This window comes from Hemibagrus wyckioides, linkage group LG13 (assembly GCF_019097595.1).
Source record: "Hemibagrus wyckioides isolate EC202008001 linkage group LG13, SWU_Hwy_1.0, whole genome shotgun sequence".
Lineage (NCBI taxonomy): Eukaryota > Metazoa > Chordata > Actinopteri > Siluriformes > Bagridae > Hemibagrus > Hemibagrus wyckioides.
In genome coordinates, this window is record NC_080722.1 from 14665309 (window position 1) to 14693202 (window position 27894).

Sequence of the window (27894 nt, forward strand, 5' to 3'; positions counted from 1 at the left end):
ATAACAACAAAAGAAGGGAATAAATCCAGAATGGTGTGTTTTAAAAGCACATATGGGTGTGTTGATCAGGTATTCACAAACTGTTGGCCATATAGTATAGATTTGGCCATATAGTTGATGTAATTCAATCAGAATGAGTATGAGATAAAGACTGTCACACCATGATAAAATAGAAGCTACAATAGATTTTCTCTGCCTCTTGTGCATTACAAAGAATTACCTTGTTATTCTGATTATGTATTATGTACTATGAGTAGATTATGAGTAAGGCAGATGCAGTGGCTCTTAAAATGACAAGAAACTAATATATCCTAGGTAAAGCCTCAGATTACTTTGCAAAATCTTTCTAGACAGATTTCCATTTTCTTTCAAATCCACTCATTTTGATGTTGACTTCATGCCTGTGAAAAGATATCTATGAAAACAAACAAGTCAGACCATAGATTATTTTTTATAATCAGTGTGTGAACATCACCCAGCACCACGGGCACTATAACTGGAGTTACGTGTCATGGTACAAACCACAATAACACTTTTAGCCAAGCATGCCATCGGTTATATGCTTACTAACACTGGTTCATAAAAATAATAATAATAATAATAATAATAATAATAATAATAAGTTGATTTAAACAGGATGATTAACAAATTAATTTTCCAAGGGCGTATACTTACTTGTTTCAATAAACTAGATTTATAATGTCAAAAACCTGCCCTTTTGTAAAGGTCAAGAATCAAAGAATCATGTTTTTTATCTTTTGAAACTTTGAGGAAGTTTTTAGAATTGAAAATTTATTTTTGCTATGTCCATTGTTAGCAGCACTATACAAAAGAGGTTTAATTGAATTGAATGTGTTATGTGGTACTTTTCATATATTTATTAAGTTCTTACCAAGCATTAAAACAATTTGTCAAAATAATACATCTATGGGGTTAGATTACAGTGGCAAAGTACATGTGATTTCATTTTTTGTAAGAAATGCTATGACTAACTTAATATCACAATTATGCCATAAGACTTACCAGAAACCATTTAAAAGTGAATAAACTAAAGACAACTCGAGCGAGAATGCATACATTTAGTTAATTTTTGTTCAAGTTTCACAACACATCTGCAACAAACACTGTGTGAGACTGGCAAGTGAGCACAAAGTCTTCGATATTCTTCAGAAGTACACATCACAAAGGAAAATGCAGCCGTAAAGATTAACACAATATATAATGTAGACTCATCTACATCCTCTATATGCATGGCTCAGCTGTGCTGTTTTCCGAGCTGCTTGACCTGATAGGCAATAGGTTATAGGTCATTTCACTAGGGCAGAGCTGCCCTATAGAGGACACACTCTGCTTTCTGATAGAGGAAGTTGCATGGAGCCTCCATTTTCATTCTGGTTCTGCTCTTCTTCCTCATCATCCTCATCAGTCTTCTCCAAGTTGCACACGGTCATGGGCACACGGGCAGCAATAGAGGACATCTCTCCCAAGTGACTTTCCGTTCGTGTGATTGGCCCTTTGTCTGAGGTCGGGTTCAAATGGGATGAATCAATGTTGGTGCCATTGCCTTTAAACATCTGAATCAGGCACTTTCTGAACTGATAAAAAAAGAGAAAAGACATGAGGAATGAATTCACATCAAAGAGGCTTGTTTGCTAGAGTCAGATATATACATATATGCATATACAGAATTTATATATATATATATATATATATATATATATATATATATATATACATATATATTGATTAAAAGACGAATATAAGACCATAGATCAGAATCTTACCTTTCATTTCCTAATATTTACATCATGATGTGCTAAACAACTTAGAACAAAGCGCTGTTGATGGCAGAGTACCCAATTTGTAGACAAGCAAAAGTACTGGAACATTCATTTTAAAGTACATTAAAATGAAACAAACTTAATATTTTGTTGCAGTTTTGGATCATTGTCTTACTGCAAGATTAAGTTCATCCCAATTAATGCATTTCTCTGTAAATTGACAGAATTTCTGTAGACCTCTGAATATATTCTGGTGCTACCGTCATGAGACACACCATCAATAAAGCTTACTGAAGGCTTTAGCATGTATGTACACATGCACAATTAAGTATCGAGGTGTCTATGACCACATATGTTTCTAAGGGATGTATTAGAACCACAAGTAAGGGTTTTCTTTTAGTTTTGTTCAGAGCAAAGATTATTCAACTAAAACAGTATTTACATTTGAAAACGTTTCAAATGAGGTAAAGGTTATAGTTTTTCTAATGACTTCTTTCATATTTACAAATTTATTCCTTTTGGTGGAGGGCTTATAAATGCTGAACATGCCTAGAATAAATTTTAATGAAAATCCATCATCACTGAGATTTCCCCACCTTGCTCTTTCTAAACATGCATCTACATTTTAAAAATTGCGAATTATTTATTAACCTAGTTGTTTTGCGCCGCTGAAAATTCTCCGCTAACTGGCAAGAGGTGCAGTAAACAGCTGTGAAAATCCATAAGAATCTTTTAGACAGAAGGCTGATTCCACAAGTATGAGTCAAACACAGTGATGTGTTTAAACACAGTGAGTAAGGATTTTAACAAATCATCAGGATGAAATGTCATCATTATTGAATAACAAGTACTATCACCTCGATGCTTTATACAGAGACAGACAAGGAGCTTCAGATAATATTCACATCAAACACTACAATAAAGAAAAGTGTGATCTCTGGGGCTTAGAATGTAGCTGCATTTAAGTAACACCAAGGTGAAGAAGTCTCAGTGGTGGTGGATTTTCAATGAATGTAGGCCACTAGTCATAAGCTACAACCTTTACCTTCACTCAGAACATTTCATATTAGTTCGGTGGATGGATAAGAGAAAAAAGCCACGTTGATAAGAGATCAGAGGAAATTACCAGATTAGTTCAAGCTGCCGATAAGGATATAGTAGCTCATATAAACACTGTTTACAACTGTGAAGAGCAGAAAAGCATCTCAGCATGAACAAAACATTGAACCTTCATGTGGATGGGCTACAACAGCTGAAGAGTTCAAGTTCCACTCCTGTCATCCAAGAACAAGAATCTGAGGCACAGACTCAGACAAACTGGATATCTGACAGTTCGGGTGGACAGTTAAAGTCACACTTGTTGATGGTTTAGGTCAACATGTTGCTGTTTGATGAGCATTGCCTGAAGCTCTTGATCGGTATCTACATGCTTTTATGCATTGTACTGCTGCCACATGATTGATTGATTAGATAACTGTATGAATGTGCCAGTTTTGAAGTGCTCCTTATAAAGTGTACAGTAAGTATATACTACATATTTCTAATAAAGAGAGTTTATATCAATATATATTGAACATACGAAAAACATTTTTGACCGGTCAATTTTTGATTAAAAAATATAGTTTTCTGTAATTTATTAGGGTTCTGCTTGAGAGACAATAAGGACCATACTTCACACAAATCACCTACACCTGCGTTATTCTTCCAATTTATTGCTAAAACTTTAGCACTAGAATTTTTACTAACAATTATGTGCACCTAAACACAAACTGTGAACAGTAAACAGAAGTACATGGCAATATAGCCAATAATGAAGGTATACCTGCTTGTTCATAAACACGTAAATGACAGGATTGTACACAGCTGCAGTCTTTGCGAAGAAGGCTGGTGCTGCTGCAAGGCGAGGGTCAATATTAATCGTTGGATAGGCTGTGACGATGATAGAGAACGCTGCATAAGGTGTCCAGGCTACCATATAGGCAATTATCATTACGATGACCATCCGTGCCACAGCCCTGTCCGGTTTCCGAGCATTACCTAGTTTGCCATGAGCGTTGGATACCTGGAAGAGCATATCTCATTATTAATGTTTTATGGTTGTACACTTGTATGATTAAATCTGTAAAAATGTATTAGTGTCCAAGAACAATCAAAAGACCCACCTTTCTGAGTTTCTGCATGAGTTTGCCATAGGAGACAATGATTACTCCAAGTGGAAGGATAAAGCAGGTGACAAAGAAGGTGATTATGTAAGTATGGTCATTGAAGTCTCTTGAGTACCTTAATGACAAAAGCATAGATTCAGAACTCTCTTCTCTTCTGATATAACATTTCACAATCAACCGTACACAGATACTGAACCATGTCAGTATAGTTCACTGGCAGGTATAGCTTACTTTCAATTAGAAATAGAGTGACAAACAGCCCATACACGCTAAATGAATGAAGAGATTAATTCTTATTTGTGACCTTTGTGAAGATCAACAAGCCGTAACCGCATTGTGTAAAGAATATTCAGCGGATATAAACATCTATATATTGCCTACATAACTGACCTTCATCATTACAAAAGCAAAATAGAGTTAACATTGAAGAATAGCTTTAAGAGCTTCTTAATGAAAAATACGTGGCTATTTTGAGTGTATTTTCATCAACTGCTGAAAATCATTCCATGAATCTTTGAGCTAGAAGAAAAATGGGTATGTTTTCTGTAGTATGATTCTAAAGGATAACAGAGACCTTCAGGGGCAAGGTAAGAAAGCACAAGGGTGTTTTACTCGTATTAAAGAATACTACTTTTATTTGACAGTTTTCCAGCCTGAAAGTGTAACATTTGTCAGTGTGAAAGTATAAAATCAGTGAGAGCGTAAAATCAGTTTGCAAATTTGATTCATGCTCCTAATAGAAACCCTGAAATTAACAGAAAGAATCAAATTAAATATTAATTTAATTTAATATTAACTTTGTCATTTTTATGTTATAATTTTTTTTTATTCCTGTAAAGTTGCTTTGAGACAATGTCCATTATACAAATAAAAATGAAAATAGAATAGAAGGGAGGGGTTACCAGTTGGGTTCACAAGTAGTGCCAATCTTGCTAACTGTGTATTTGTTCCAGCCAAGCACTGGAGGAATAGTACAGATGAAGGAGAACGTCCAGACGAACAGAAGACCCAGTGCTGCGTGTTTGACTCCCAAACGGACATTTTCCAAAGGGCGACAGATCACAAAGAAACGCTCGAAAGCCAGGATTGCCAAAGACCAGAGAGCAACAATCCCTACAAGGCAAAAAGTTTGTTACGTTTTATATTGTCTTTTGCTAGTCATATATAGAAAACAAGCCTTTAGACATGAATCTAAACAACATGATTATGCAAAAAGTAAAGTTTATGGGATGGCATTAATGCATTAATGCCTTTTCGTTTAACTTAATTCTAACAAATTAAAATGAAATCAACATCATTCTTGTTTGTTCAAAATGTTTTCATGAAACCAGGTTAAACCGCATGGTTATTATTATTATACATACACGGCAAAGAGAAGGATCTGTATGATTTCATGTTGCCAACACTCTTAATGGTTATTATTACTCTTAATGGTTCTTCAATGGTCCCCCGTTTCTTTGGATGGTCAAAGGGGTTCTTCTTGAAACCTTCGTAACTGGAAACCCTCTTTTGTAGGAGTCTTTTGTAGAGTACTTAACTGTATTTTTTCTTTGTCACCTTGTCTTTGGAAAGGTGTATGTAGAATACCTTTAACATATTACACCAAAAGTTAAATATAGGTGAAAGAATTGTCCTTAAGGTCAAATTATGTAGCTTTAATCATTTAAAATGTACACTTCATTCACATTACCACGTAACTGATGCACACTAACGGTATAATAGTGAAGAAAAGTGAAAAGAGATGTCTTCTCTTTTTTCTGAGTGTGTACATGGAAACTTTAAGGTTTTCCCCAACGCAACAAGCAGGAGATCCAAAACTGGATGGACAAAAGATGTAGGAGGTTTAAACTAAGTTGACTCTACATTTACTCAGACAAATTTTATTGTTATAAACTATTTCAACTCAACAAAGATCCGTTTATTAGACTCAAGAGTTTTAGTTCTATGCGTCAAGCCAATCCTCCTTCACTGTGCTGCACATTCTAATATTTTTCTTCTAAGAAAGTTGCTAAAAGTGCTGGATAACTACGATTTCTTAAAAAAAATGTGAAAATCCAGTGTATACACACGCTACCTCAGCACCATCACAGCGCTGGAACTCAGACTCACCGAAAAAAGTCACAGCGAATCCCTCCAGGACGCACGCCCACCTGCCCAGGAAGAAGTAACCTCGCGCGTTGGTCAGGAAACTGATTGTGCCTCCAACCAGCGACAAGCTGAAGTCAGCTACAGATAAGTTGACAATAATGTAATTCAGGGGCTGTCTCAGCTGTTTAAATTTGTAGGTTACTAGCATAACCGTGGAGTTTTCTGCCAGCGAGAGGGAAGTCACTGCAAACATCATGCACGCAATAAACGTGTAGTTCCAGGGCGCGACCGACTCCAGCGGACCGGAGAACGGATCCCGAGGCGTCGCCACATCTGGAGCGTCGGTGTAGGACCCGCCGTTAGCAGAAGGCATCGCGTCCATGATGGAGACAGGGGTGGACATCTGTGCAAAGTAGACAGAGAAATTTGTTTTTGTTTTTTATGCAAAAAAAAAAGTTCAAAATTATAGACATGAATCTGAGCGCTTAAACTCGACTCCAACTCTACAGGGGTCCCAGTTTTGCGCGGGACATTTAAATATAACTAACTTCAAATGTAAACACTTTCAAGGAAAGGAGCCTACCAAAGTATTCAGTACAAGGATCCTGAAGGAAAGAAAGAGAAGTGAGTGAAGGAAAGAGCTCAGAGCATCATCTCCTCCTCACACTCCGTGATTTTCGCCTGCTCGTGTTTATATAGGAAGCTGAGCGGCCATGTCCACTCCAGGCTGTGTGATGAAGGGCAGAGTTTTCCCAAATCATCATCTTAAAAATGTAAAAAGATATTCTTACAGTAAAAAAAAAAAAAAACATTGATAGGAGGAAGAAACAGCCTGCCTAAGCTGTTATCAATAATGTGTGGTGTCTTGAAATGAATGTAGATTTTAAGGTAGATAGATAGATAGATAGATAGATAGATAGATAGATAGATAGATAGATAGATAGATAGATACTTTATTCATAATAGAAAATTTACAACTTCCAGCAGTATCCACAAACATAGGTAATAAGGCAATAAATAAAAAAATAAAATAAAAATTTTAATTATTGAAAATGTATTTAGATTTTTTTGTGAAAGATTTCAAATAATTTTACTGTGTGAAGGCCAGCAGTCTTCTGCGTAGATATTAATTTTGTACCAATTGTAATTAAGACTCATTTTAGATTATAGTATTGACTATTTTGTCAAAATGGTACATTTAAATAACAAACATTCACTTTAGATGTCTGCAGTATAAGCCTGAACCAGATCTGGCATAAATATAACACTGTCTGCTTTCCTCTGTTAGATTTATTGGACATTCTGCTATGGTCCCGATGGGAATTTGGATCTATTTTATCCTAGCCTTTAATCAGGATCACAAGTTTAATTAATTTAAGTAGAGTCCATACTTTACAGAGGATCTCAGATCTTTCAGAGGATAAATTAAGTAGGTAAATAGTGACAAATAATTCTATCTATCTATCTATCTATCTATCTATCTATCTATCTATCTATCTATCTATCTATCTATCTATCTATCTGTCTATCTCAGTTTCCCTTGAAAGTACTGCAACAACAGTGCCAATTCTTATGTTTTTGCTATCAAATGTATACGTTTGAGATCAAAAGATTAAGAAAATAGATCCGAATTTTAGCTTAACGTGTTAAACCAAAGGTGTCCAATATTATCCAGAAAGAGCCAGTGTAGGTTTAGGTTTTCATTCCAACCATACAGAAGCCACAAATGAGTCTATTGAAGCCAAGATGAACTGATTAAAAAGGTGGACTCAGGTGTGGCTTAACTGGTATAAGAATATGCACCCACACAGGCCCTTTGTGGATAAGAATGGACACCACTGTGTTAAACAACTTAAACCATGACAACTTTGGTGGCAGACCACCCAATCTGTTTGTGAACAAAAGTATATCTGGAACAGATATTAAAGTATTTAACACTTAATATTTGGTTGCATATACCTTGCTTGCAATAACTGCATTAAGCCAGTGACCCAATGACATCACAAAACTGTCGCATTCTTCTTTTGTGATGGTTTTGCAAGATTGTACTGCAGCTTCTTTCAGTTCTTGTTTATTTTGGTGGATTTTTCTTTTCAGCCTCCTCTTCAGGGTGTTTAGGTCTGCTCAGTTTGGTTAATCTCTGGTGATTGACTTGGCAAGTCTAAAACCTTCCACTTTTTTTTGTGGGGATGAAGTCCTTTGTTGTGTTGGCAATGTGTTTTGGATCATTGTCTTGCTGTATGATGAAGTATGAAGTTTCTCCCAATTAGTTTGGATGCTTTTCTTTGTAAAGCTGGCAGACAAATGTTTCTGTAGAGTTCTGTAATTATTTTTCCGCTGCCATCATGAGTTACATCATCAGTTAAAAGATTAATTAGCCTGTGCCAGAAGCAGCCTTGCAAACCCAAGCCATGGCACTACCTCTACCATGATTGACTTATGAGTATTTTTTAAATCCTTTCTTAGCCTTTTCTAATCTCTATACTTTGGCCTTGTACTTTTGGTAGAACTTTGTGATTCTAACTGCTGATGAGTGGTTATTGGTGATGCAGCAGACTGTTGCTTTGGGGTTTTTCTTGACAGCTCTCAGAAAAAGTTTCTGTCATGTGTATTGTTTCCATGGCTCACCTGTTGGATGTCTGGTTTTTAATACACCAGTGGTGTTTATATCTTTTATAGAACATTCCACATTGCTGTATTGGCTATGCCCACTGCTTGTGCAATGGGTCTTGTTGATTTTAAATCATTTGTTAGGTTCAAAACGGCCTACTTTCTTTCCAGCAAAAGCTTTCTGGACTTCATATTGTTTTTGTTTTTTTAACAACAAATGCAGTCTTCAGAGGCAAAACCCAGGGATTCAGACCAAAAGTAGACATTCAAAGCTTTTAAGTGTTTAAACAAGCAATCTAACAGGGCAAACCTGGGCAAGAAACAACTGTAAGTCACATAGTTTCAGTATTATTGATCACTTAGGAAGTGGGTGAATTTAAACATCATGCCATGTTTTAACTTGTTTAACACATCAGATGTAAATATCTATCTAGTGATCTGTCTGCATGTATACTTTTTCTGCATGTGTCTTTATTTCTGTGATCATTTTAAAATTACACTGTGGTTTGTGGTCAGCTTGTGCCTTTAGACGATGAGTCTCATTTGCTTGTTTGTACCTTTAAAATCAAATATCATGTTAAAAAGCCATCTGATTTTGAGCAGTTGACCAGGGCCCTCATTTATAAAAATGTTTGCAGACTCTTTCAAATGCTTAGTAGCTGTGGCATTAAAAAGGGCTGTGTCCTGCTGAGCATGTAAATACTCATTTATACCAGGCCTTCTTATCAGAGTCCAGACCTTACCTAACAACCTTTAGGCCACAGGTGGCGTATCATCTGACTGGCTTTCTGTAAGTCACTGTATAAAGTAGGTTGGAAGGATCTGTTTCAACTACAGTCACAAATGACCAAACAGACAGTAATGCGAAATCAAAGAAAAAAAGCATGACAGACAAGACTAAGAAAAATCCTAATTATAATCCTCATAAATAATAATCCTAATAAATAATCAGTACACTGGATTCTGAAATACAAGAAGGCATAGTAAAGCATTAAAGAGTAAAGAGATTTTATGTATGCTGGTGCTGAGGAGAGTCTGAAATGGGATGCATGTCTGTTGCAGGATCAAATCATCAATTTTAAAGTAGTTTGCCTACAAATCATTCTTTCATAGTTAGTACTGTTAGTTCTTAACAGCACTAATAATTCTGGACAGATATCTCATTATGTAATTTATTTTCCATTACTTTGAATGTGTAGACATAAAAATAATTTTGTGTATTCATTTACTTTCCTGTCATGAAAGAGGCATCATTATGTCATTTACGACATACAAAATATCACAATTTGTTTAGCTTTCTAGGTTCTTCAATCGAATAGGGAGTCTCAGTCTGTGTATATACAGTGATTATCTAGCAACCTTTTCCACCACAGCATCTGATTGTACACAATCCATAATGGCTCCAGCTTTGAAAATGCCTTCTACAAAGGCGAGAAATGTCATTCCTCCTAGCAAATAAACCGTGGATTAATATTTCTTTGCATTTGAACTCCTTATGCCAGAAACTTTGATGAGCTCAGCTGTTTTGCTGGAAGCTTCTTGATCAATTTTTTACAGAGACAGATCACACTAGGTATTGGGCAGCCATCCTCACATGGACAACATCTGCCCCTTTCCATCTGCCCACTTGTGCCTACAGCCTTTATTCTTCATCACAGTCTCACTCCTAAAGGCCATAGCAGTGTTTGCTGCATTGACAGTGGTTTGAGCTTCACCAGATGTCTTGAATGTGGCATAAATTATCTGGCAACTCTCTGCCAATCTGATTTTAAGACACATGAATAATAACAGAACCGAAAAGCTTCAGAATGGATTATTCATTTTATTCCAGAGTGGTGAAACTAATTTAAAAAAGTGGCATGAGAAAAACAAATACATCAGATGAACACCTTCACTATTAGCAGTGATAATAGAATGACAAGTTTATCACAGCACAGAACCCTGGCTTTAGAAGAAATTGTTTTTATTCTATTTATTCTGGTTTTGGAAAATGGTGCAGTTTCATAACAGCATCTTATCCAGGTATCAAGTAAAAAATGATTTAATTATCATTTGCCGTTCAATCTGTTGTGAATTTGTCCTGTCCTGTGGCTAAAACAAGTTCCTTGTTTGGAAGACCAATATCTATCGAGTCAAATCAATGCGGTTAAATTGCTGTTGTTTTTAAGCTGTGTATGACTTTTTCTCGCTTTCATACATATAAACAGGAACAATATATTGTTTGTCTGTGGTACAAACCATAATCCAAGAACACAACACTTAGGCTACATAAAGAGTTTTGTTAAAGTGGAAGAAAAGTGCAATAAACCAGCAACAGTGTAATGCAGCAAATACACTGGGCAATACGTGACAAAGGAGATATTAACTAAGCAGCAAATCTTATTACATGTGAAAAATGAGCTACAAAAAATGCAAATTATGAATACAAACATAATGGTCTATTGTTTATTTGCACACTCATTTACCTCTACTGTGTTTGCCACTGAAAAGGTACAATGCTAAAAATGAGAGGTGTCAAAGTTACAAACCTGTGCAGATTCCTACTATGAAAAAAAGCAAGAATATGCAGGTAAACTGATGTTTAGGCAATTTTGCTTCTGTCTGACTGATACTATTTTTCTTCATCCAAGGCTGCATCTATAGTTGATATATTCAGCTTTGTATGAATGAATTACATCCATCTTACAGTCAACACCTGGCTACAGAGAACCTTGAATTCTTATTCTCTAGTTATACTCATGTATAACTAGAGGGCAGCAGAGAACATGTAACTTATCTATAAGGTATTCATTTCATATAAATGCTTTTATACAAGATAGTCTAGTGTGATTGTTCTTAACTGTTCCTACAACTGGACTGTGGTGGAATTTTTAAATGTAAGGAAATTTGAAAGTAATCCAGACCTAAATCATGTGCTGTCCATTGCAGAAAGGAAATCAAGCTATCAGTAAAATTCACTTCATATAATGTACATCGTATCAATATACACCAAAATAACACATTTTATTGTTTGGGGGTTTTTTTTTTTCAGCCTGGTAAGACACTAGTGACATACTGCCACCAAGTGGCTTAATGTGTCTCTGGGCATCCACAGAGCTCAGGCTCTCAAGTTTCACTTCTGCACCTCTGCATCTCAGCAAAGTGTAGATGTTTTCCCTATTCTCTAATGTTTCAAGCAGATGTTTGTTTATTATATTTACCTAGTCGCATTTAACGTTTTAAAAATAGTCATATGGAAATATGACTATTGAGTCACGTGTGAGGACTGGTGACAAAAAGAAAAGAAAAGACAACACAATAGAGGCACTCCAATCCATTACACAATTATATACACTATATACATGATATATTTATTGTTTATGTATTTGTATATATTTCTGCACAAGCATTTTGTAAATGTAAATGTAAAAATGTAAATTAAAAACAAAGAAATGTGTTCTTTGGTCAAATGAGCATGCGTTTATTAGTATTAAATCACAAGAAGAATTAAAAATGTTAGGCAGCATATTTACTACAATTAAATACACACTTACTGGACAGCTGAAGAGATTGAAAGCATACAATCAAGAGATTTAGAATTAGATTCATTACAACTAGAAGTAATCAAGTATGTTGACAAATGTGCAGATTTTGTTTACATGGTTAGGCATTTAAAGCAATTACGTTTACGTTATTCATTTATATGTATTTTGACTAGAACAATACTGCTTAAATATTATGTCTCAGGGCAATTTGATCACTGCGTAAACCATCCAGCTTTAAACTATGATTTTATGCTGTGGTAGTCAAGCATGCATACTCTGTTCCTCTTTTTTTAAAAATAAGAACAAATTCTCTTCATACATCAAGATCATCAGTATCCAAAGCATGTGTCATTTCAGACGAAACACTCAGAGCTGAAGAAAGTTTTAATACAGATTTCTTTTAATTAAGACAGGTTACAAAATACATATGTCCACATGTGTACACTATATAATTACACAATTTTATTTATTTCAGACAGATTTTACAGGTTCCAAAATTTCATGCTGCTGTTCATATCATCTATCATCTCAATATATCTGGTATAATCATTTTTCTTCATTTATTGACATTTATATGCAGACTGATGTGCTATCAGGATACAGGATACATCTTTTCATTAACTGCAATCAATCTAAGGTAGCTGTAAGAAAAGAAATGGATATGGGAACTGAAAGTCAGTTACTAACACATAACTACTAATGCTACTAGGTTTATTATTCGAGTAGCACTGATAAAGAAGGAGTAAGATATTTGTTTTTAATGTTTAATGCCGTTTAAATACCTTCTCATAATTATTCTGCAAACAAGAGCGTTATATAAAAGCTATTATCATTTAAAGTGGAAACTCCAGTGTATATATGTGGAGCAAGGTGTTGGCCCAGTGCAAAATGTTAACAAAAGCCGTTTCTTCTATCATGTCCCGTCATCAGTAAATGTAGAGCTGATCACTTCTTCTATGCTTTTATTATCTGAAATGGAGAGGCAGCACGATCAAAAACAACCAGGCAAAACATAGAGAAAGAACAGTAAAGAAAGTGTATGTTTTTTAAGACAAATTGTTTAAGCAAGCAGTCCAACCTTTCATGCGTAGATACGTTAAAAATTCTATGAGTGCATGGAGATATGACTCGTCTGTAACAGATCCGAAAAATGAAGACAACACAGTGTAAAACTGGCACGAAAAATCCACTTTCTTAGGAGAAGATATAAAGCTCTTTTTGTTGTTCATTTGGGGTTCTCTTACAAACATACACATATCAGAGACGTTTCCAGGTAGAAGCCTTTTAGGAAGCTAAGACTTTCTCTTTTTCTAAGTTTAGTGTAGTTTTCTAACATTTCAATGCAAAAATATTTTTAACTTAAAAAGTAAATGCTCATATTGCTCATGATATACAATTTGTATTTATCTGAGTTCATAATGCATTATAAAATAAGGATAGATTCTTACTATATGAAGGCTGAGGTGTTGGCAGGACAAAGTCCTCTGTGCTCTCCCGTTTGCCAACACTGCCTCCATGTCGTACAGTGAGCGTTCTGTGTGCATCTGGATGTGACGATTTAGGCAAATCGAGTGCTAGTTAACAAAGTAATAACCATTGTATTCATGTAAATACAAAAAAAACCTCTGCGGTACAGTTTGTATGATATCACTTACAAGGTCCAAGTAGATATCCAGCACTGTTCAGTGTCCATCCTCTTTTCTCTAAACCCTGAAAATGTATATACATATAAGCACAAAGATCTGCAACTTCGTGTTTGTAGAATTTGTTTACACTAAATGTTCTTAATGGAAATGGTTGCAAATGAGTTATAAATGTACCCTAAGCCTCATCCCATGTGTCTGTGACAATTGAGGGGACAGGACACACAAAGAGACCCAAAACAGCATATAGCTCATCTGCATCTGCAGAAAGAAATACAGCAGTGTGTCACTGAGTTATTATTTATATATTGAAATATATATATGTTCTACATGTTGTATATGTATTCTTTATGCTGTCAGATAAATAAGTAATAAACATCTGTACATCATCAGTATAAATCATTGTAATTGTTCTAAGGTTGTCATTGTAAGGTTTACAACATAACATTATTTCCATCTGTCTCTTTTGCCAAGTCTATATTAACTTGCACATCATTATTAATAATCCTTAAGCAGCTCAGTCAAAAGTAAAATCAATTTATACAGGCATATTGGTAAAATCTGACAGTCATCAATAAAATCTATTATTTGTAATAATATGTCATCCAAATAAGAAGCCATGCTTACCTTTCGAAAGAGAGCTCTACTTCCAATCAAATAAAAATATCACAGTGAAAATCCTTGATGCAAGACAAGTGAGTGAGAATCTCAGCGTTTATTAACTTTTAATTATGTGTGTAATTTATATCAAGGCAGATGGATCTTGGTAGTAAATAAGTAAATGTACTTGGTAGTAAATGATGTGATTGTGCTTTCATGAGTCTGGGGAAGTGAATGTCTGTCTTTTATATACCCTGGGACATGTACCACATTACCATAATGAAACTCGATTAGTATGGATTTCATTTATCGTAATTGGTGGTGTAATTACGGAGACCGGGGCATGGGGGTGGAGGTGGAGTGATGTGACAAAATTAATTTCCCACACAGAGAAAGGGAGAGTAAATAGTGGACGAGTGAAAGAGAACATGATAACTCAGACAAACAAAAAAATAGCTCACACTGATGATATTGCAAAACTTAAGGGCTTTTAAAAAACAACAACAATGAAAAATATTTTTAAATATATTGTAAAACTTATTTATTTTGATGCTTGGATAGACTTGATGAGTAGATAAAAACAGTTTAATATAATAATAAAATCCACATTGTATTCTCATGTACAGCAAATAAATAAAGCAAGGTTCAATAATATTTTGTAAACACAAGAGTGTTCATTGTAACAGTTAGACCCTAACTAAGCCTCCCAGATCTACCTGCTATACTAATGCTGTCCCCATACAGCACAACTAAAATCCATTTCGTTCCATGATGCTGTCCTCTCTGTAATGGCTGTACCTTGCCCCAGATATAATTGCTGCACCTACTGCCCCTACAATCCATTAGTAAAGGGACCCTTGAACAATCTAACTAATTGCAGGCCACTAATTGTACAGCCCAAAGCTTCAGTTGTACTGTAAAAGGGGCTTCACTACACTGTTCATATGGCCTTTTCCATCATCTCTCTCCTCATGGGAGCTTCAGTGTTAACCTTTTGTGGGCTCACATAGCATCATTTGTACTTTCTTGCATATCTGTGATTCACAGAGTGCATTATTATCTCTGTACCTCTTTAGTCATTATGTGCCAGGTACAATCTGAAATCAAGAGCAAGGAAATGAGCAAAAATAGATCTAGTGTGTCACTCTATAAATGTCAAGAGTGTTTAATTTACTATCCATGACATGGGTGCTGCCGTGTTACTGTTGTGCTCATGTGTGAAAATGGTTGCATGAGTAAAGCTCTAAAACATCCAAGTTGAAGCAATCAATATAAATCATAAATAATGATTTAATAATGACATGATGTGCATATTGTTAAACAAGTGACATTTTCCCACACAGTCAAAAGATGATGTTTGGTCAAGGCTAATATTGATGTTTGATGACCAACGATAATTTTCCACAGCATGTGCCTCTGATGTTTGGTGACATGTGATAGTGACGTTTGATGAAAGAGGTTTTTTTCAGTGCATATAATCTGTGCTTAGTTCCCAAAATAATAATGGCATTGTAAATGTAAATTATTAACATTTTAAATATTATTAAGAAATATTATTTTAAAAAAATATAATTAGAAACATGCCCTGCGATGGGTTGGCACTCCATCCAGGGTGTATCCTGCCTTTATGCCCAATGACGTCTGAGATAGGCACAGGCTCCCCGTGACCCGAGAATAGATTGGATAAGCGGTACAGACAATGAAATGAAATGAAAATAATTTGAAATAAAAAAGAATTTAGAGATTCATGCATTTCATATAATAATGTAACTAAAAACGGTGTGTCTCCATTTTACTTGTACACATATGAAAAGTTATATCAATATATTATTATTAATATAAATTAATTTTTTTCGTTTGTAACCAGAAATATCCATTTCCCAGACGTGCCTTCTTGTGTAGCATGCTTTAGTTGTTCAGTTTATTTCTGACAACCATCTATCTTTCTGAAAAGTGCAAAAGATTTTGATATGTATGATAAAAATGCTGTGAAGTAAGAATGCTTTCAAAAATAGAAGTGTTGATAGTTTAGTTTTCACTTAACAAAAAATGGAAAGTAAATGAACAGAAAAGAAATCCAAATATGTGTGTGTGTGTGTGTGTGTGTGTGAGTGTGTGTGTGTGTAACAGGGTTAGAGGTCACGTCAAGTCAAGTCAAGAAGCTTGTCATTTCATCCACATATAGCTGATGCAGTACATAATGAAATGAGACAATGTTTCTCCAGGACCCTGGTGCTACATAAAACAGCATAACGACTTATAGCTACAAAACAAAACAACAACACAGAGCTAAGGGCGGAAAGTTGTCCTAGCTACATAAAGTGCAATATGTGCAACTTGGTGCAAACAGAAATAAAGCTATTTGACTGTAACCCCAATAGGTTTAATTTTATAAGTTTATTTGAATAGGCTGTAAAAGAATCTTCAGTTTTGTCAGTTGTGAAATGGGCTTTGGACCAACAAGTTTGTTCAGTAAATTGTAATAGGTTCAATTAGTCTATATTTCCGCCCTTACAGAGTAAAGCATCATTGCATTATGCTAAAAAAAAAAAAGTGAGAGGAGTTTTTGTCCAATTAGATCCAGATTAGCAAGGGGAAAAGTTGTCAGTCGTTGGTGTTCGAGTATTCGTTGGTGTTTGAGTGGTGGTGTTAGAGAAGGAAGGAAGAATCTTTAGTTACTAACCCAGCAACTTATTTAAGTTTGCTTTTGTATTCCTGTAATTTTACTGAAAAAATTCTTTACTTCACCTTACAATGGCCCTGGCTAGCTCATGCAATCTGACCACAAAATAAAGACAGCAAACAAGGCAGCTGGTACCAGGGGTACAAGTGGTGTAATCACCCAACTAAGTCCTATTGGACTTCAGTGTCCTTATATACATTTCATGCATGTTCCTCTTTTCAACCTTTCTCAGCTCATATTCCGTCTTACCAGCACACATGCGCACATATTCTTTGCCTGGCAAATTTTCTGTTCTTGCCTTTGCAAACTCCCGTTTATCTCCAAAAAGGGTTGTGTTTCTTCTCCTCGCTTTTGCCTTATAGACGTTTATCACTTTTGCGAGGCCCATAGCTAGTCTTTTTTACTTCACACTGAAGCTTTGTTTCCCTCTGAAGCTTATGAAGCTTCATGAGTAGGCCTGCTGTATTGTGCTTGTCATACTATATCCTACTCTACAATGGTGCACTGTGAGGCCTTACTGGTAAATGAGTGATGGTTTCTTACATGCATCTTACCATGATAAATGTTCATTTTTATTCCTATTACTTTGTCTCGTATGTGTTCTCTCTATTCCTTTTGGCTAAAAAAATTACCCCATTGTTTCCTTCATGGTTTTGGGCATTTTTCTCATTGACTGTACAATCTAAATTCACTTCTTTTTTTGCAATTCACCTGGGGTACTTCCTCAAAATTTGGATGAGTTTAATTAAGTTTAATTGTTTCCCGTTGAAGTTGAATGCTAGTCGCATTCAGGCCTGCAACAGGGTGGGGTTGTGTGACTGGTGTGTGTGTTGTGGGCCCAATTTAGTGTAGTGTATGTGACACAGTTTGTTTAAGTATATAGATCTTGACTTTGTGTAAATAATAGTAAATAGTATGGAGTGTAATTAATATCCTTCTATTTCTTAAGTTTTTCTTTGTACATTTGTTTGTTATTCTATCTTCAAGTATTCTTTGTAAATAAGTTCTGTTGTTATTAGTTATTTCGTTGAATGTGTGTTAGAGTACTGTAATATTATTTAGTTACTTTATTGGGAGAATCAGTTAAGGCATTTATAATCTGGTGCTCTGTTATATTTAATGAATGTACAGTATATATGTATGAGAGAGAGAGAGAGAGAGAGAGAGAGACACATCTCAGCCTATAAAGTCCCACACACTCCTAATCATATAAAATATCATCTCAATATACATATCCACTTATTTATACTGGAAAAAAAACATACATATCGCACTTATATAGCTTGCCTTGCTGTATGACAAAAAACGAATTTTCTGAATACATATTCAATGCCAATTGAATATAATAGTACATTAGTTATTAAAAACAATTATACTACCATAAGTGTATCAAGGTAATAAACCTAGTTATCATGAAGTACCATAGTAAAAACGTGGTGCACATAGACATCAACCTTCCAGCTTTCCATTCTCGGTTTGAAAATGGCAGAGGGTTATGTTTTATTTATGAAACTGAGTGTTCACAAACCAGTCACAGCACAGATGCTTTGCATGCAGCCCAGGACTCCAAAGTCACTCTACAATGCAGCACCATATGCAAAGTATCTTCTACATGGTCTCATACAAGGTTGTCATATTTCACTCAGATACAGTGTTATCCTTTTTACTGGGAAAATATATATACATGAGGTAAGTTTTAGTTATTTATTACCCAATGTAAGTGCTGTATCTAGTGATATCGTTCAATGTCTTGAAGCTGTATCAGTGTATGGATATGATAACAACGATAATAATCTTACTGAATGCCGATTTATCAGACTGATTAACTATTGATTTTGGTTTGCACTAAGAGAGAGAGAGAGAGAGAGAGAGAGAGAGATATTCTACTGTTGTTGAATCATCTGTAGATATTTCAAACTGTATGAAGTTTTTTTTTCACAGTGTTTACAGTATTTTTCTCTGTTCATCATGCCATATTAATGGTCATGTTATTTACCCACTTTGTTCCCAGCGCATAAATAGTTCAAGCATACTGTGAAAGATGATAGCCTCTGTTTCCTTCACCTAGGCAGAGTAATGTGAGATGGACAGGCGCTGCATTTTCCTTTATCTTTGTTTGTACTTTTCAGGCCACGCATGGGTGTGTGCTGTTTTACACTGTTCTAGCGTGAAACCCAATATACCTAGTAATATGCAAATGAATGATGAGCATTTCAGAAAATCACCAGACCATATCAGCATAACTCTGAAGCCAACATCCTGTTTTTAAGACATTATGCATTTTAAGACAAGTAGTCTCCTAAATCATGTTCAGAAAATAATAACTGATTGGGAATTAACACATCAACCAAAATGCACAACTATTGTATTATTACTGACACATGACAAAATTTCTTTGCAGATATGGCATCTGAGTGCTGCCTCAGTGTCACCAAGTACTTCCTGTTTCTCTTCAACCTAATCTTTTTTGTAAGTTGTATATGAATAATGACTATTTCATATTATGATATAGTTATAAGCTTAACACATATGCCATATGTTAAATGTAACTATTTAATGTTTGTATTTATTATCCTTTGCCTTTTTCAGAAAAAAAAATACTAAGCATGTTTATTGTATAAGTCTAAACTATGGAAATATGGATATTGTATGAACATTGTCCTTCATTAACTGTGTAAAATTAAGTTTGAGGCTAAATATTTGTTGGTACACTAAATAATAAATAGTTTAAACTGTAATTTCACTCATTATCATATGATATCTGGATGTAAGTGTTTCTCATCTCATGTATATCATTTTTATTTTCCTTTTTAGCTGCTGGGTTTGTCCATCTTGGGGTTTGGTCTCTGGATAATATTTGCAGAGACAAGTTTTCTAAGTGAGTATTAAAATACTAGATTTGCAGATCATAATAATAGTAATAAATGGATCCTTTGCTAGCCACATTTCCTTCTTTTCCTTTTTTATTCCCCCTTCTTTCAAGAAGTAAGCTACACACAAGTACACATTTTAATCCTTTAAGCCTAAATATGGTTTATTATTCTCTATAACAATGAATAAACATAGCCTTGATTATTGTTATTGTAGGAGATTTAAGGTTGAATTAATGTTATTGGTTAGATTCATCTTTAACATTAACTTGGGTATCTTAAGATGTCATGTGAATTTTTTTTTACAGTACTTAATGTGCATTTTTACAGTACCTCCCCTTCGCTACCTATCCCTGTCTCTCTTCTCCTATCTGCTGGTCATCAGTGGCTCTGTCACCTTGTTACTGGGCTTCTTTGGGAGCCTAGGTGCTCTGAAGGAAGTCAAATGCATGCTGGCAATTGTGAGTTTATTAACAATAATTCATCATTTTAAAATGTTTATCTTGCTCAGTGCTTAAATGACAATTATATTATTTATATTATATATTTATTATATTATTATAAATATTATTATAATTGATGCAAGTTTAAATCTGCTTCGTTGAGCTGAAATTCAGTACTAAACTGGCCTGTGTTTTTTGTGGCTTGTGTTCTGCAGTATTTTATCCTGCTCACCGTGCTTCTTGCAGCTCAGATAATTGGCACAGTTCTGCTCTTCACACAGAGAACTGCGGTAAGTCAAGCATGGAGAGAGCACACACCCTGTGACATCCTGTCACTTTTTTTCTTTGACGGTTTAAGTAGGGGTGAAGGGGGAGGGCTTTGGTAGTCTCTACATGTCTAAAACCTTTATTACCTTTAATACACTTTAAATAAATAAACATTAATCATTTTTTTTCCACTTTCCTCACACTAGTTTGAGAATTCTCTGCATGAGCATGTTACTGGACTTATCAAATCATTTGGGAAAAATAATACAAATCTGAAGCATTTTCAAGAACCTCTAGAACTCCTTCAAACACAGGTAAGGCCCACGTTAAGAAGTCATGCACAACAATACTTCCAACAACCACCAATGTCATTAAATATTTGTGCTGTCATGATTGTAAGTATCTCACATCTCTTCAGTAGTTCAGTTCCATAAATTCAAGACCCAAACTATGAATGTAACCTGAGGTTTTGTCTTGCAAGGCCCACTGCTGTGGCTGGAATGGGGAAACTGACTGGGAACTGGTCCCTTGCTCCTGTTTCTATAAAAATTCTACAAATAATGCCACTGATCACATCTCAAGCCCCTGCCCCTGTCCACTATTATCAAATTCCACATGTTGGGTGTATGAGCAGGTACGGTATGATGTTATACAATTAACCTGCTTTTTTGCTATTGTTATTATATGCTAGGTACGATTTTCAGTTCAAAAATGTAAATATTTGGAAATAAAAGCCTGGTACTTAATGGTAACCGGTACAATTGCTTAGTAGTTGTTTCAGTGAAGTGCTTGATCTAACAATGTTACTTTTAAAAGGTCAGCACTAGACTTATTTGTTACTTGTTGTGCCAGTCATGTCCTCAAACCTGTGAAAAATATTATGTCCTATAAATTAGTAAGTCTATAAATAAGTCTAACTAAGCTGCTTTAATATGCAACCCTTATGAATGTGACTAGCAGTGCTTTTGGATCACAGTTGGGTTTTTTCCCCATCTCATTAGAACTGCAAACACGTTATTAAAAATTGGCTTGATGCACATCTTATGATCATACTTGGAGTCGTCCTTGCGCTAGCTGTTGCAGAGGTAAGAGTTAACAGCCACACTGAAAGTGAATGCATTCTTACAAAACCTCCCCCCTCTCTCCAGATTCTCAATATGTAACAAGATACTGAAGTTATTATAGCTACACAAAGCATACTGCACTTTTGCATGAATAGAATGCATGACTGAATGAGTGCACCTTATTGTTACTGTTACGTGCAGTATTTGCAATTTCACATGCACTTTGTGTTGTAGTGTCTGCAGTGGGTGTGTATTGTCACATTCTGTTGTCTTACTCACCCCTCTCGATGTTGCCACCCAAGAAACACATATGGCAGCCATGGTCAACTTTCCAGGTCTCAGAGTGGATGTAGTGTTGTCAAGTGGAGCTGTGTTATTCAGACTAGTGCAGTAATATCACAGTGGTTGATGCTTCATCGAAGCAAAACATACCAGAATATTTTCTAAACAATACAGTTTCTCCTCTCTAAACAGTGTACTGTAAATTATAAATTTACAAACCAAACTCTCTGTAGCATTAGTGATATTCTAGCATTTAATAACAAATCACTGTGATACTACGATTTGATAAAGGTATTTAAAGTGAGAAGAGCTGAATTCAATAAATATATTTGTATATGCTTGCATACCTTCACTGATTAACATTACTGTATCTTCCAAATCCTAACAGCGATTTCAATGTGGAGTATTGGCAAGGTACTCTGCATGTTGGCTGTGTGGTGCATTGTGCAATAGTTTGTATAATTTTGTGTCTGTGGTTTAAATTGGGAACTATCGTTAGTACTGCTCTACTATTAAAAATTGGATTTCTTTCTACTTTTTATGTTTTCTATTTAAAACGAAGGGAATTAACATCACCTTTTGGCCCCTGTCTCAACAGATATGTGGTACCATCCTTTCGATGTGTCTGTATAACTGGGTTTCCGTGGATTAGTGGTACTCAGGAAGAACATCAGCTACCAGATTTCTGTATTATTCATTCTGACATAATGTTCATTTTCTAGCAGTATTGTTTTCTGTACCTACCAGCAGTGGTAGTACATTTTATACCTGCAGTGGGAGTTCATTTTATAACCCCAAATCATTGGTTCCTGTACATTATTTCCCTGTGATTGTCATATATAGAATTGTTGATGTTAATAAATAATATTTTCAGATAATAGTGTGGTGTTGTTTATATTAATAGAGCCTGTATGTTTTTCTAAAAACTTTAGTTATCGTTTCAGATTTTCCAGTGTTTGACCCAGCCCTTATTTCTCTATGCCTGGAGCTTTTAAAGTATCTGTTGCATGTAATCTTCCTGTCTTCCAGTAAGAAGGAAAAACAGAAGCACCTGTATGTATTTCACCAACATAATGAGTATCTGTTGTCACACCTACACAATGGATGACCTCAATCCTGTAGGAAGGTGGAGAGTTCTATTCAATGTAATACTTTATTGACTTTTTTATTCAATAATACAAATTATGTAAAACATAATGTATAGTAAAATTTCAGGATAGTTTAACATTAGGTATGTGAATCAAACTGGAGAATCTCCTATTGATATATGAACACTGGCCACAATAGAAACCACAAACAATAATTCAAAATATAATTTTAAAGATCTTACACGTTAAAATATATTACAACATAAAAACGTTATAATTCCTGAATCAGAGATTACTGCATTTGTAATCCAACATGTTCATTTTAATCATGAGCAATACATGAAACTGGGGAAGGTCAGAGAGGATATGTGATACTCGTGGGTAGACCCATGTGGGAGATGTTCATAACTCATCAGTTATCAGATGTTGTATATATATATGCAGGTGTGGTGAAAAAAAAAGTTTGTTTCCTGGACAAACTGGACTGAATAGGTTAGAGAAAGCTTGCTCCATTTTTTACATTTAGATAATCTATTTTAATATCGCAAACATGATTATATTTATACTTTTGAAATTTTGATAATTTACTTCATTATTATAATGATTTAATATCTTTGGCCAGCATTCCTCATTTACTCAGTCAACTGAATAATGGGACCTCGAGTTTCAGTCCTGATTGTTTTCCTTGCTGTTCTCTCTGGTAAGTCTATAGATTTAAATCATTTCCATGCCTAATGCTTTAGTATAGTAGGGTTTTTCTACTTCTTTTTTTTTTTTTTTTTGCTGTAACATAAAAATAAATATAAAAAAGTCAACCAGAAAATGACTAAAATATGAATGGCGGATGATTTAAATACATATTATACAAATTTACTAATCACTTGAAACTAAAAATGTTTGGTTATTTAAAAGAAATATTCAGCACTGTGGTTATGTCAGTTGCTCAGGGCCTGATGTGTAACTACTGCCAGAGCATTGAGAAGAACCATCCTTACTGTGAGCAAATGGAAGAGATAGAGTGCAGCATGGGTCTCACACAATGCATCAGGCTCATAATGCATGAACCAGCATGTATGTTTAAACAAAAATGCTAAGTATTAATCATTTTGAAATATCTGAATACAACCAGTAAAAAACATAAAATATTAAGAAAGTCTATACTACAGTCTTTGTCTTTTCATTCTTATTAATCAGTGTTACTTATTTCACATTGTTGTAACTTGTTTCAGATGGTGAAGTGCGCCGATGTGCCAGTACTAAGGAATGTGAGGAGAAAGTGTCTCATCTGGTGGAGAAGGAATGCTGTGATACAGACTTCTGCAACTGACCTTGTTATGCCCGGGACTCAAAATGCTCAATTATAATAATGTAACTAAATCATTCCAGTAATTATTTATAGCAACATAATCCTCAATGTAAGCGAATGATGAAAGAAAAATATTTAGAGCATGGTAAATTACTGTAAATTACACACCTGGATTAAAACAAAATAAAATAATGTGCATGTCTGCAAAAGAAGAACAATCATTTGTCTTGTCTGCCCTGTTCTAACACTGCAAACCAAATGTGAAAAAAAAGCAAAGAAGCAAAAAAAATGTGCTTTGGTTAGAAACACCATGGTCAACACAGTCAAAACTGATGACATTGCAACACCCTTTATTGCTATACTTTTCACAATTCAGTAAAAGACAGGAAGAAAAAAAAAAGCAACAATGCTATTCAACAATTCTTGACACAAAAAATTACGCTGAATTAAAAATGTTGAACAAAAACAAAAAGAAAAGACGAGAATGGAAAACCACACTTTAGAGGATCTAAAACCCACTTTGAATACCATGTATTTCCACATTGTGTGGCCCTTTGGTGCAACAGTTACACAAGTAGTGGCCAATGAAGTAGACACAGAAAATACAACTGCTGATGATGACCAGCACAGAAATGGACACTAGAGCATAGATAGACATGCATTTCTCTGCTGTAGACCTCACCAAGCACTCCTGATCTGGACATCCTTGAACATGGCTCTTACATATGAATACACTATGGTTTAGTTTAGGCAAATTCCAATAAAGCAGAACGTACACGAACCAAAGCTCCACCACAATCCGCAGCATTACGCTGAACAGGTAGAAGAGCACCGCGTTTCTGCTTCCATGCATGTCTAGGATCATCACCCCAGCTGTGCTATCACCAGCATTACTTGAACTTTTCAGCTCGCCCAGAGATTCAAGCTCCACTCCACTCTTCTCTTTAGAGCTTTTCTTCTGGAAAACTGAGTGTACGTGGGCCGTGAAGAGCTCCATGAGCAGGACAGACAGGATGAGGAGGACAAAAATATAGTTCCATGCCATTACCACAGGTTTGTCAAAGTGTTGGTTGAAACAGGCTCGAGTGCACACGCTCTCCTTGGTGACGTTACAGCTGAAGTCGGAGTCCAGTTTAAACCAAGGCATTTCAGCCACAAAAAGCGTTACAAGACGAATACAGAGAAAGCCGAACCAGACGGTGCGCCCTTTGTAGGTGGTGGTGGCGTCTACTGCAGTGCGGAGGATCGGGATCAGACCAGTAACAATTGCTGCCATTGCCCTTCAGGTTCTTCTGGCTAATAAAGAAATCAAATGGATCAAAGTTGGGGAATAACTGAAACTGTAATAGGCAGTTAATATATAGATAATTAATTAAGAAAAGATAATTATATAATAAACAATTAACAATTAAATAACAGATATACAGCCTCGTGTTTATGTCCATTTTAGACAACAGATAATTAATTATAAAATCAGCATTTTATCATTATTAATTAATTAATATGCATGTTTCATATGAGTAATATTTTTAAATTGGAATTCTTTTTAATTCATAAACTTACGAGGAGAAAATTTCTGCCAAGCACAATCGGACCGTCCTTCGTATTAGCAATGCTGACAATGCTACTATTTTCAGACACTCAGTATATAGAGTGTTGAACTGCTAACATCATCACAATTTCTGTTACTCCCAATGTTTTACCACACTCAATTTAGGTCATACTATCTACTGGGTCCTAGAAGAAAGTGTACTGTATTTTTAACACAGGCAGCAAGTATTACTTAATTATAAGTAAGTATAACTTGAAAATCATTTAGAAAATTAATTTATCTTTGTGAATGGGCAGAAATATAAATGATAAGAATCTGTTTATAAGAAATGAAGTTTGCAGGGGTATTTTACTAACTAAAGAATATATTGAATATAGTCAGAGTTAACTGCCATGTACAGATAATGGTGTTATCCCAATATTGACAGCTTCATGCATCGGTGTAATGCTGGCTTACATCAAATACTTGTCACCTCAGTGCAATATAGTATACCACAAATCGATATAAACTTTGAGATAGGAGCAATAATCAATCGCACAAACACACAGTTATATCATGTAATTAAATTCATTAATTTCAATCATTTTAAATTACTAATACTAGTGCATTGTAGTATTGTTTTAGTGCTTCCTGGTCGAGTCTTTTCCTGATGCCACTGTACAAACAGTTCTGCTCTCTGTACAAAGTTACAACCATTAAAAGCTCTTTAGTTTGATAAAACAGAAAAAAAAAAATTTGTATAACGTACAATGACCTGCACAGATAAAAAATTTTGTTCTCTGCTGCATTCAGCAGGGATGGCTGTGACTGTGTGTGTGTGTGTGTGTGTGTGTGTGTATGTATGTCTTATATGTCGCTGGCAGGGGTTATGAGGGCTGTTTGTCACAAATAACTAAATAAACAAAGATGAAAGGCTTCTCATCTATCTTAGATTTCTTGACCCATATGTCCATAAATCAGATGCATTTCAAAAAAAATTTTACATCCAATTTCTGTAAAGCTGCACTATATTGCTGAAAATGTCCATAGTTTAAAACACTATACAAAGACAACTTCTAATTGAGATAGAATTGAATTAAATGACACTCATGATGTACATTTCTCTCTTTCTGACGGTGTAAAAATGAATATCTGGAATAACAAATAAAAACATGGGTAATGTCTAACATTCACTGTTGCAAGTACTTTTTGCTGCAATTCCAGCAAGTATCTTATTAATATTAATTTGGGTATTACTGGCACAAAAGTTAAACTGGTACAGCAGCATTTATTTTGTGACCTAGTAAGTAAACACCTATGTTATTAAGAAGCTGATTGCTTGAAATAACATGACATAAGTGATGTAACATTTTGGTCAGCATCAAACATCTTGAGCAGCATCAAAATTTTCATATAGAAAAAATGCTTTGTTGTTTTTTTCATAAGGTTATAAAATTGACATGGCTAACATTACACGCTCATTATGTATGTATTCATTATGACTTACAGAATGTGTTGCTGTGGAATAAACATTAAAAAGCGGTTCAATACATTATCATACATGTATTTCTAAAACGTAACTAAGATATATCAGATGCCTAGCTACTCACATTTAACCCACCCCTAATCTGCCCCCCCACTCCAACCCCTAATGTTCAAACCAAATGTACACCCATGTAGTAACCAGTTCAGTGTTTTAAATGGACTGCTGCTCATGCAGAATAGGATTGTCATTCCACATAGACTGCAATAAGATATGGTCATGAAGTGCACCTCAGAACAGAGAAATGAAAGAGAAAAGAAAGAGCCGTGGTTTATTGACCAGAAATGAAGGATTGATCAAATGGTTTCAAATTTTGAGCCTTCCTTGAAACATCATTGCCAAAATGAACCCATGGTTATTGTTGTACAATCCTGTCAAATTATTCTGAGACTGCTTTCCACAGCAT

General features: G+C 35.1%; 4 protein-coding genes across 9 annotated transcripts; 1 reads left to right on the plus strand and 3 right to left on the minus strand.

The window, feature by feature from the left end:
• Positions 1-937: 937 nt before the first annotated feature.
• valopb (vertebrate ancient long opsin b) lies at positions 938-6416 on the minus strand. The gene is made up of 5 exons (XM_058406956.1): positions 6056-6416; positions 4849-5059; positions 3944-4061; positions 3604-3843; positions 938-1595 (listed from the first exon to the last, which is right to left on the minus strand). The coding sequence occupies exons 1-5, from the start codon at positions 6414-6416 to the stop codon at positions 1332-1334; spliced, it is 1194 nt and encodes a 397-aa protein (XP_058262939.1). The 3' UTR covers positions 938-1331.
• Positions 6417-12192: 5776 nt separating this feature from the next.
• Positions 12193-14638, minus strand: gall (galanin-like). 2 transcript variants are annotated; one of them, XM_058406982.1, is made up of 6 exons: positions 14439-14638; positions 13989-14072; positions 13824-13878; positions 13617-13742; positions 13247-13300; positions 12193-13137 (listed from the first exon to the last, which is right to left on the minus strand). In XM_058406982.1, exons 2-6 carry the CDS (start codon positions 14070-14072, stop codon positions 13082-13084), a joined length of 375 nt encoding a protein of 124 aa, XP_058262965.1. In that variant the 5' UTR covers positions 14439-14638; the 3' UTR covers positions 12193-13081. The 2 variants fall into 2 exon arrangements, with proteins under 2 accessions (XP_058262965.1, XP_058262966.1); XM_058406983.1 differs by having other exon boundaries at positions 12196-13137; positions 13617-13712; positions 14439-14637.
• Positions 14639-18651: 4013 nt separating this feature from the next.
• Positions 18652-24646, plus strand: cd37 (CD37 molecule). Of its 5 annotated transcripts, XM_058405573.1 has the most exons (12): positions 18652-18783; positions 19496-19563; positions 19909-19972; positions 20295-20425; positions 20623-20697; positions 20881-20988; positions 21156-21308; positions 21676-21759; positions 22619-23600; positions 23731-23808; positions 24048-24179; positions 24338-24644. In XM_058405573.1, the coding sequence occupies exons 2-9, from the start codon at positions 19498-19500 to the stop codon at positions 22670-22672; spliced, it is 735 nt and encodes a 244-aa protein (XP_058261556.1). In that variant the 5' UTR covers positions 18652-18783; positions 19496-19497; the 3' UTR covers positions 22673-23600; positions 23731-23808; positions 24048-24179; positions 24338-24644. The 5 variants fall into 5 exon arrangements, with proteins under 5 accessions (XP_058261556.1, XP_058261558.1, XP_058261557.1 ...); XM_058405575.1 differs by lacking the exon at positions 24048-24179 and having other exon boundaries at positions 24338-24645; XM_058405574.1 differs by lacking the exon at positions 24048-24179 and having other exon boundaries at positions 22619-23808; positions 24338-24646.
• Positions 24590-26035, minus strand: LOC131363241 (gap junction beta-3 protein-like). Its single transcript, XM_058405571.1, has 2 exons — positions 25978-26035; positions 24590-25710 (listed from the first exon to the last, which is right to left on the minus strand). The coding sequence occupies exon 2, from the start codon at positions 25688-25690 to the stop codon at positions 24923-24925; it is 768 nt and encodes a 255-aa protein (XP_058261554.1). The 5' UTR covers positions 25691-25710; positions 25978-26035; the 3' UTR covers positions 24590-24922.
• Between the last annotated feature and the right edge of the window lie 1859 nt (positions 26036-27894).

What these genes read in the sequence shown, in the direction of transcription:
- cd37 (XM_058405572.1), top strand. Translation starts at nt 19,498, where the DNA reads ATGGCATCTGAGTGCTGCCTCAGTGTCACCAAGTACTTCCTGTTTCTC. An exon ending in TCTTCAACCTAATCTTTTTT is followed by an intron (nt 19,564 to 19,908) that starts GTAAGTTGTATA and finishes TTTCCTTTTTAG; the next exon opens with CTGCTGGGTTTGTCCATCTT. An exon ending in TCAAATGCATGCTGGCAATT is followed by an intron (nt 20,426 to 20,622) that starts GTGAGTTTATTA and finishes TGTGTTCTGCAG; the next exon opens with TATTTTATCCTGCTCACCGT.
- LOC131363241 (XM_058405571.1), bottom strand. Translation starts at nt 25,690, where the DNA reads ATGGCAGCAATTGTTACTGGTCTGATCCCGATCCTCCGCACTGCAGTA.
- gall (XM_058406982.1), bottom strand. Translation starts at nt 14,072, where the DNA reads ATGCAGATGAGCTATATGCTGTTTTGGGTCTCTTTGTGTGTCCTGTCC. An exon ending in AACACCTCAGCCTTCATATA is followed by an intron (nt 13,301 to 13,616) that starts GTAAGAATCTAT and finishes GATCTGTTACAG; the next exon opens with ACGAGTCATATCTCCATGCA. An exon ending in AACGTATCTACGCATGAAAG is followed by an intron (nt 13,138 to 13,246) that starts GTTGGACTGCTT and finishes TCTCCATTTCAG; the next exon opens with ATAATAAAAGCATAGAAGAA.
- valopb (XM_058406956.1), bottom strand. Translation starts at nt 6,416, where the DNA reads ATGGACGCGATGCCTTCTGCTAACGGCGGGTCCTACACCGACGCTCCA. An exon ending in ACTACTTGTGAACCCAACTG is followed by an intron (nt 4,062 to 4,848) that starts GTAACCCCTCCC and finishes TTTGTCATTAAG; the next exon opens with GTACTCAAGAGACTTCAATG. An exon ending in TCATGCAGAAACTCAGAAAG is followed by an intron (nt 3,844 to 3,943) that starts GTGGGTCTTTTG and finishes ATGCTCTTCCAG; the next exon opens with GTATCCAACGCTCATGGCAA.